The 10,241-nt window shown below is 38.1% G+C and overlaps 2 protein-coding genes across 2 annotated transcripts; one reads left to right on the top strand and one right to left on the bottom strand.

Annotated features, from left to right (window-relative positions):
• Positions 1–4,790: 4,790 nt before the first annotated feature.
• Positions 4,791–5,605, top strand: PKNH_1002600 (SNARE protein, putative; the record flags this gene model as incomplete). Its single annotated transcript, XM_002259473.1, has 2 exons — positions 4,791–5,093; positions 5,231–5,605. The coding sequence occupies 2 exons, from the start codon at positions 4,791–4,793 to the stop codon at positions 5,603–5,605; spliced, it is 678 nt and encodes a 225-aa protein (XP_002259509.1).
• Positions 5,606–7,035: 1,430 nt separating this feature from the next.
• On the bottom strand, positions 7,036–8,640 carry PKNH_1002500 (phosphoenolpyruvate/phosphate translocator, putative; the record flags this gene model as incomplete). Its single annotated transcript, XM_002259472.1, has 1 exon — positions 7,036–8,640. One exon carries the CDS (start codon positions 8,638–8,640, stop codon positions 7,036–7,038), a length of 1,605 nt encoding a protein of 534 aa, XP_002259508.1.
• Between the last annotated feature and the right edge of the window lie 1,601 nt (positions 8,641–10,241).

Genomic DNA, 10,241 nt, shown 5'->3' with positions numbered 1-10,241 from the left:
TTGGCCATCTCCCTGCGCCCATCTCCCTTGGCCATCTCCCTGCGCCCATCTCCCTTGGCCCATCCATCCTTGACCATCCACCCTTGACCATCCACCTCTGGCCATCCACCCTTGTCCCATCCACCCTTGGCCCATCTCCCTTGGCCATCTCCCTGCGCCCATCTCCCTTGGCCCATCCATCCTTGACCATCCACCCTTGACCATCCACCTCTGGCCATCCACCCTTGTCCCATCCACCCTTGGCCCATCTCCCTTGGCCCATCTCCCTTGGCCCATCCATCCTTGACCATCCACCTCTGGCCATCCACCCTTGTCCCATCCACCCTTGGCCCATCTCCCTTGGCCCATCTCCCTTGGCCCATCCATCCTTGACCATCCACCCTTGACCATCCACCTCTGACCATCCACCCTTGTCCCATCCACCCTTGGCCCATCTCCCTTGGCCCATCTCCCCTTGTCCGACTTCCCTTTGGCCCATCTCCCTTGACCATCACAAAGACCTACACCCTTGTCGATCTCCCCCCTGACCATCACAAAGACCTACACATATATATATGCTAATTCTTTTGCATTCGCCAAAATGTATACCATCGCACAGGATGTACAATAAAAAAAAAAAAAAGGAGTTTTCCCAAAATTTAGGGTTTCCAAAGTTCTCATATTTCGGGGTTGAGAGGTTCATGGTCCAAGTTATAGGTTTTCACGGTTTTCATGGTTCAGGGGTTCATTTTCCACGTTTTATGTTTTAATGGTTCAGGGTTCAGATTCCGGGTTTAGGAATGAAGGTTGTTGCGGTATTAGAAGTCGGATTCCGGGTTTAGGAGTAAGGTTTTAGGTGTATTAGTAGTCACGTTGTTGGGGTGTTAGAGAAAGTTTGTTGGGGGTGTCAGAATAAGGTTGTAGGGGTGTCAAAATTCGGATTCGGGGTTTCGCAGGGAGGTTGTTGGGGTGCTGGAATGATGTTGTAGGGGTGTTCGAATGATGTTGTTGCCGTGTTGGAATGATGTTGTTTGGGGTGTTGGAATGATGTTGTTTGGGGTGTTGGAATGATGTTGTTTGGGGTGTTGGAATGATGTTGTTTGGGGTGTTGGAATGAAGGTTGTTGGGGTGCTGGAATGAAGGTTGTTGCGGTGTTGGAATGAAGGTTGTAAGGGTGTTGGAATTAGGGTTGTAGGGGTGTCAATAGTCAGATTCTGGGTTTAGGAATAAGGGTCGTAGGGGTGCTAGAAGTTAGATTCCGGGCTTAGGACAAAGGTGTCAGGGTGTTAGGACTTAGATTCAAGGTTTAGGACAAAGGTGTGAGGGTGTTAGAACTTAGATTCCGGATTTAGGAGGGAGGTGTCCGGGTGTAAGAACTTAGATTCCGGGTTCAGGACAAAGGTGTCAGGGTGTTAGAAGTCAGATTCCGCTTTTCAGGAGGAAATTGTCAGGGTGTTAGAATGCGGATTCCGGGTTTAGGGGGGAGGTGTCAGGGTGTACGAATTTAGATTCCGGGTTTAGGAGGGAGAGTTGTCAGGATGTTAGAACTTAGATTCAGGGTTTAGGACAAAGATGTCAGGGTGTTAGAACATAGATTCCGGGTTTAGGAGGAAGGTTCTATGGTTCAGTTTGGATGTTTTAGGTTGGATTTTTTAGGGTTATAGGAATCATTCTTCAGGGTTTTAGAAGTCAAATTCCGGGTTCAGTAGTAAGGTTCAGGGTTTAACTTCAGTTGCTTTAAGGGGAAAAGGAAAAACTTTTCGAACACAGGGACCGGATACTATACACTATCCGGATGCCACGGGGAAAAACCGGAAATTACATAACGAACGAAACAATCAATACATATACCATTCAAGTCCAACACATCATGCTACCACAACACTGAGGGGTCGAAAAAAAAAAATAAAATAAAAAAAAGAATGTATGTTCTTCAAGAAAAAAGAAGAATGTTCTTTTTTTTTTTCTGGTGAAAGGATACCCTTTTGTTTATCGAAAAAAAAAAAAAAAAACATTCTTCTTTTTTTAAGAACATTATTATTTTTTTTTTTTTGTCTTCTTTTTTTTTTTTTTATTGAAAAAAAAAAAAGAAAAGGACGGTGGATGATGAAATTCGAATATTACAGTTGCAAAAGGTCGCAAATATAAAGAAAATTTTTTTAAGGAAGGAGTTGCGCGCACAAGGAAAAAAAAAGGACAGTGGATGATGGAATTCTAATTCCACAGTTTGCAAATGTTCCAAATGGAATTTTAGGGGAATACCACATAAAGGAAGGGAAAGGGGGGAAACAAAATTCGCTCGGTAATCCTAAATGTAAGGAGGATGCCTTAAATTCGCAGAGTCGCTCTTTCTGGTGTACATGTGTGAGAGAATGCAAGCTCAGCTTAACTGTACAACTAGCAGTTACATATAATTCTTCTACTTCCTTTCTTTTATAAGGGGAGGGGAGTAAATTTACATTGTACCAATATTTTCCATTTTTCTTATTCACGACTGTTCCTGCTCACAACTACCTCTCTCATTTCTTTATTCCCCTTTTGTAAAGCCTCACACCCAGGAGCTATGTACTCGTTCCACACATTACTATATTGTGCATGAGCTCCTTCGTTGTTCTTTCATTTTTCATTATTATTATTTGTTCCTTCCTCCTTAGGAAGATAATTCTTTTCTGAAATTAAAAAGTTTAAATACATTTAACAGTCATATCAACTTTTTCTTTTTTTTTCCCTTCCTCAACGTGACGCTTCTACATGTTCCAGTGGTGACAAGAAAAAAAATAAACTGCATGAACTCTAGCACGTGGTCTTAAAATTTCACAAAACCACGTAGTTCTCCTCTAAAGAAACGAATACAAAAGGGATGAAACTGCATTTATATGCATATGAAAGGGGTACATATGTTGACTTGGACACTTAATATATCCACTCGTGGAAAATACACCGGAACAGAGGAAAACGCTTCTGCGTTGTGTTGTACAGGACAGATCAGTAACGGTGCAGTTTTGTGTTTTCCCCCTTTTCCCTTTTTTTGGAATGAGTATCCGTGCATATTTTGGACCTCCCCAAAACTCATGAAATTCAACCGCCGTCTGAACCATTAAGTGGTGATGAAAGTACATGAAAGAAGAAAAGATGAACAGGTTAGAAGGACAGTAAAAGTAGTAGGAAAATTAAAGCGCAAATAGGCGGAAGTCAAATTGCTCAGAAATATGATTCAGCCGATGATCTTACGCGCATGTTCAGGTACACATGTAGTGGCCATAATAAAACGACACGTATACGAAAACCTGTTATGTGTACAGTACCGTTTCTGCACTTTGGCGACTGCACGAGAATAATCCTCCAATTTAAATATAATCACCCACACAATGCTACGTGCGGCCCGCTCCATTCTGCCGCTTAGTCTATTTTCACTTCCCATTTGAATTACCTTCAAAATGAACTATTTTCTCCAAGGACTGGAGCAGCATATATAAAAAAGGTTGCCCCTATGTGTGGAAAGAAAAAAAAAAAAAAAAACGAGGGGGTGTATAAATCGGGAACGTAATAACCTAACGCAGTGGGCGAAACGTTATAGAAGTGAACCGCTAACAAATTGAAAAAATTTTTAACATCCTTCCGTTACAATAAATTTGATAACCCTACACATTTCTCTTCCTTTCTTTTACCACGACGTAGTTTTTTGCCTAGCTCGGAATCTCCATTATGAACGAACTAATTTTGGGTAATTATTTCTGATTACTAAAAAAAAAAAAGGAATAGAAAACAGTTAAGGCTATTTTGCGAAGTCCTATATAATTCTTTGCCGCATTCATTTGTTAATTTTTCTCCTGTAACTTGATGTACAAGGGTATGTAACATGTAATATATATGTACTCCCCTCGTTGAAGATTTTTTTTTTAAGTTTTACCCAAATTAGAAACTCCCGATTTTTCATTTGAACAAAGCACTCCTGTGCGGCAACTTAGTAGTACAAGAAATTTGCGAATCGCGGCGAAGGGCTTCTTGGGAAGAAGGTGGCACACGATGCCAGTAATCCCTCCTCGTAAGGTACGCACATAAGTACATAAATATATATTCATATACATGTGTATATATTTATATGCGAATGTGTATTGGTACATCTTCCTATGTAAATAGCGGGCTGCGCACTTTGCACTACTTATGAACGTATACGCCCCATTCGCACTTGTGACAATTTTTACGGGTTTCAAAATTTTGAAGAAGGGAAGGAAGCAGCTCTTTTTTAAGAAGTAAAAACAGCGCAAATAATATACAGGCAGTTTGCCCGTGAAAGAAGAAAAAGGAATAAGGCGCGTCTGCTATTTTACGGCGAGGAAGAAAGATACTCGGTAGTTGCTGCGCCTCCCTACGTCATTACCATACATATATGTATGTACTTATGTAGGCTGTGCGAGAGTGAATCTGTTAAATTACCGAGTAGAGTAATTCCAACATAATACCATAGCGGATGGTTTCCTCGACTGAACTTTTAACGTTATCAATCTAGCGGTGTTGACCGTTCATGATTAGCCGCAGTGGCGACTCTTCCCATTCGTATAAACATACACCCCCACACACATACCCCTCTTTGCGTTTCTAAAAAACTAATGTGTATAGAGTATGTACAACGCAAATTAGGGACTAACTTGAAGAGATGTAATACTTAGCATGCACATATATATCGTATATATTACAGCGCCACAATTATTAAGTTTCTAATTTAACCCCATTAAGAGAATAGCACGCGAACATATGTAAGTACATTTTATTTACACGTCAAACACACATGCACATAAATCAAGAACAAAATGGATTTGTGGGACAAAGACTATGAGAAGGCAATACAAATAGGGAAGGAAATTAAAAAGATATTAAAAAAAAATGAAAAGGATAAAAAGAAGGCAAAAAACAGGGCTATTCTAAGAGGGAAAATAACGGAATTTAATCAAACCGTCAGATTTCTGCAGCATCAGCTAAATAATGATTATATAAAAAATGACAAACTGTACAGCAGAAACGAATCTAAGTATAAGGACAAAATATGCACCCTAGAGAAAATGAAAATAGATATAATGAATTTGTATGAGGATTTCGCTTCGACTAATGAGGAGGTACATTCTGAAATGCGGCAACTCCTATGGGATGATCCGAATAATATCATCCACCTATGCATATTTATATACACGTATATCTGCATAATATATATATTTCCCCCTCTCCCCATGTGGGCCCCCTTCCTCCCTTTTAGGATGCTGCATTCAACATAAACATGGATTTCCTAAACGACCTGGACAACGAAAATGGCTCATATTTGAACGATTTAAACAGGGAGGAGCTACTCCTGAAGCAACAGAATTTGATGAAGTTGCAGGATGAGCAACTGAGTTTTTTAGAAGGCACTACGCACAACTTAAAAAATATCAGCTACAACATAAACAACGAATTGCGAGTACATAATGAACTGTTGGATGATATAGACAGGGATGTTGATGAGACGAACAATTTGCTTAGCAGGAACAGAAACATTTTCGAAAGAGTAACAAATAATACGAGTAATTATTTTTTGTATGTAATTATCGCTGTGTTGACAACGTCACTTGTGCTTTTCATAATTATTCTCTAGTGTAGAGAAGAGGATAACTGATAGGTCATTACCAGCTGCGGTTACCAAGTATAATGGAATGGAAGGAAATGAAAAGAAATGAAGTGCAATAGAAAGGAACATATTGGAATGAAGTTCAGCCCAACAGTCTCCTCGCAGGCGCTACATATTGATTGCTAGTCCAGCGCCATAATTCGTTTTGCAGAATTTTTTGTTCACCGTTTTGTCCACGCCGTTATTTTAACATCATATAATGCTGAGGTGTGTTATTATTTTTTTTAATGTGCACATCCTGGAAGTATTTTTTTTTTTTTTTTTTTTTCCATTTTATGATTTCCCTGCTTTCCCCATTCTATTAATATGTTGTTCTACGAGATGCGGAATTTATTACGGCATATACGATATATCCTACTTCGTGTTTGTTTTTCAATTTGAAACATAAGTTAATTGTTGTTTGAGTGCTCACTGTTTCCTTTTTCCTTTTTCCTTTTTTTTTTTTTTTTTTTTGTGTTAATGATTGTGATATTCCTGTTAAAGCGCCGTTTCAACGTTTGCGCATGTGTGGGGGGGACGCACCTACTTAACTTTACACTTTAAATAATTTTCAAAATTGTCCCAGTGAAATTTTCAGTTGATGTGAGGTTATCGCCACAAAGCGTGGATGTTGTGCTACAATGTTCGGAACATTATGAGGAAGACTGTAAGACATGCACTCGATTTGTTTAAAACACCATGGGCGATTTAGAACAATTTAACGTTATGCGATTTCGCGCATGTCTATAAAGTCCTGTATTGCGAAAAAAAATTGTGCAATATTTTTCAAAATATAAAGCTAATGCTGGTGAAGTAATGAAAAAAAATATATATATATATATATATAACAATTACTGTATGCGTAAAAGGAATACATTAGTTGGGAGGTAGCTAACAATTTGCGAATTGTTAATTCGAATGATGTGTACATATGTGCAGGAGAGCGATATGTACATGGGGGGGGGAGACATGCACATGCGGTACACACACGTGTGTGCAGATAAGAAAATTTTTACAATGAAATTATTCGACAGAAATGGTACGTATGGCTACTTATGCCGGCTTGGCATAGAGGTGTTTCCAAAAAAGGTGCTTAAATGTGCACATTCTTTATATAAAGGAGTATTCACAAGTGTGGAAAGGTATGAATGGCAGCGCATTCCCACAACGTTTAAATATAAGCGCCACATAAATATACGAATACTTCTAAGTAGAATTCATATGTAGGATGGGAAAAACTTGTACTATTTTACTCTCCCTTAAGAACAAAAACAAGAGATATAGGTATGGGTACGTACACATATATAAATGAGGAGGGGGGGCGTCCTTCTTTCTGGTTACTATACGCATGACCCGCTCAGGATATAGCCGATTGCATTGCATTCTTGCAATTTTGAAAAAAAAAAAAAATTAGCTTATTATCCATATTTCTTCTTCACCAGAGAGTATAAGAAAGTGCCACCTACAGCCATCGTTGAACCAAGTCCACCAAGGAAGGAAAATTTCGTTCCAAATATGAAGTAGCTAGTTAATATTAAGAAAACTCTCTTCACTGTACTGGCCACCGCGTGAGTAATATGATTTAATCTGTTTAACGAAATGAAGGATAACTGATTGTACAGATAAAACCACACACCTGACATAAGTACATGTCTTCCTAGTACTTTTAAAACATCTTTGTTATCCATCAAGTAGGCGTAGGCATCTTTCCATTTGTGTGCATCAAGGTATAAAGCTGGGGTCAAAAAGATTGCAGAGGACAGAGTTAAAAGAGCAAATATATTTTCAGGAGTTAAATGTTTTCCTATTCTTTCGAGATTTTTATCCATCATAATTTTTGCCTCTATAGCTCTCATGGTTGAAAGTACGTTGGCTGACAGTGTTGAATATAACGCCTTGTAAGTGAATGATAGTTCCTTTATGGACGCTAAGGACACACCAAAAACGATTGGGATAAGGGAAGAATAAGTATAAAGAGACATTCTGTTGTTCGTTAGGAAGTATGAGAAGAAAGCTGCAAATAATGGTGAAGACGCTTTAACAATGTGGACAAAGCTGATTGCTCCAGCTCCCATGGCTATAACTGATAAGAGGTGGGCATAGCCATGATATATACTTTGCTTCATTATGCTACTATATTTTTTTAAGAAAAGTACATACTTCTGTAATGCCTTTACTAATGCATTTCTATCACTGAGGCTTATTTTCTTCATTTCTTGTTCATCGTAAAACAGTTCCGGTTGATTTCTCAATTTGAGGATCCACGGTATTAAGAAGATTGGCAACCCTACATAAATTTGCGCTATCGCAATTGTAATTGGTAAATTTAACAAATTCAATGCCTTTTTATTTTCAATGTTGTAGAAGATGTTGCATACATACCACAGTCCTAACAAGGAAACTGTCTTTCCTCCTTCAACTACATTGTTTAAAAAGGTGCATGGTTTTTTTTGGTCGGTCCCTTTCCCTACATCGTTGTTATTTCCTAAAATATCCTTCCCGAATGTACTTTGACTTAAATTCCCACTATTTTGAGATTTGTCACTGGAAGAAATATCATCTATAATTTTATTACTTTTAAAGTCGTTGTTATAAATGCTGGTATCTCTATTTGCAGCATTAAAGAGGGTAAATATGCTCTCCTGTATTTTTTTGTTCAGTGCGTTCATCACACGTTGACTGTTTTTTACTTTGTAGTTGTGGGCATCTGCGATGTGGAAGTTGGATGTCCCCGCCCTGTTTATCTTCCCATACTTGGGTTTGTAGTTGTTAATGAACAGGGGGGTACTGCTCCGTTGGTTGGCGGATTTGTCAGAACTGACAAAATCGGGAAAATAATTTCTGCTCTTAACATTTCTGCACGTCCTATTCGTCTTTTTCACAATCTCATTAAGGCCTGCGCCATGCAAATTAGCGTACACCTTCGGGACATAGCTCTGCTTATCGTAGATTAAACTCCTTCCTAGAATAAGTTGTGTCTTGATTACAACAGTGAGTATAAGCGTTCTAATGAATACATTCATTTTGACTTATTTTATTTTTTCTTCTTTTCTCTGCTGCGGTAGTTTCATTACATAAGCATTTGCACGATTGGTTACAACTGGAAATGGAGGGGGAAAGCGTAAAAAAAAAAAAAAAAAAACGCGTTTATGTCTTCTTCCTTTCGAATTGCTATCACCCCTATGATTGTAATTACTCTTGTAAAGGGCTACTGCACGGTTGTTACCATATGATTTATGTTGTTATATTTCTTTTAGCTCTTTTGTGTCTTGGGTTTAAAATGTCAAAAAGTTAACAAAGAAAACAAATCATGTATTTATGTAAATGAAAATGACCGATACGGAGTTTATATTGTCACTCTACTTTGACCACCGTGTGTGTGGGGGGAAAAGATGTATAAAATATTTTCTATACATATAATATACACATGTGCCTACATGCCTTGGGGGCGAAGGACCCTCTTCCTACTTCCAAAACAGTGGCGTACTGTTAACTTTTCAAAGTTCACCTTTCAAATTCAGATTGAGAAAAATTATATGCAAGGCATACATCCTTCTTTACAAAGAAAACACATATGTATATATATTAGCATGCAGTTACACAAAGAAGGAAGCAAATTTAATTTACATGTGTACAAGCGCATGTACTGTTTTGATAAAATAATATGGCCAAATTAAATTGGCGTGTAAGGAAAGCATGAAAGGGGAAGAACAATAAGGGAAAAAATAACATATATGTGAAGCGCATATATGAGGGGGTGGAAATGTGTATTTCTTGTGAGAATCATGCCACTCGCACATTTGATTTGTTTAGTTTTCCCCTTAGATTTAAAAAATTGAAGCGTAAATATATGAAAAAAAAAAAAAAAAAAAAAAAAACATAGCAACCGCAAAGGGTGGAGGAAAAAAGAAAAAAACACATAAGGCCATATGCCTACGAAAAAACTTATTTATGCTGGAGCGACACGCATAGCACAGTAACACTTAAGCGTAACATTTATATCGCCTATTTGAAAACAAAAGAAGTTTAATCTTTTTTTTTTTTTTTTCCCCTTTTTGCATTCTTCAAAATATATTTTTCAAAGTTACAGTAAAAATAAATGACAAGGGGGGGAAATGCGCATGTGTAAGAAAAAAACAAAAAACCCTTGCGCGGTGGGATACTATTAGGGATGCGAACATATTCGTGGAAAAATCTCCACGAAAGGGCATCAAAAACGTGGCCCATATAATGTGCCATGTGAATATAAACATTGACTCATTAACATTGTGTATGTATGGAAAAAGAAATGCGGGACATTGCAAGAGTAACTTCAGTTCGACGGCAGCGGAAAGGGCGTAACGCCCGTAACGTACGAATTGGAAAAATTAAAATAAAATTGAAGGTTACGGAAAAGGAAAGTGGAAAAGACGCTAACATTTCAACACATGTACCGCGAAAAAGAAAAATATTGAAAAACGTTTTTTATGCCATTTTTGCAGTATAAAAAAAAAAAAATAAAATAACAAAAGAAATGATACGCAAAACGTTTTTCAGAACAGGAAGAGTGTAATGAGAAAGCGAATGCCCCAAACTCGCGCAAACTCAAGCATACTGATGCAGACCAACATATAACACACATTTC

The sequence above is a fragment of the Plasmodium knowlesi genome, assembly GCF_000006355.2.
Source record: "Plasmodium knowlesi strain H genome assembly, chromosome: 10".
Classification (NCBI taxonomy): domain Eukaryota; phylum Apicomplexa; class Aconoidasida; order Haemosporida; family Plasmodiidae; genus Plasmodium; species Plasmodium knowlesi.
Note: the sequence above shows the minus strand (reverse complement) of the source record. Positions and strands in the feature narration are given on the sequence as shown.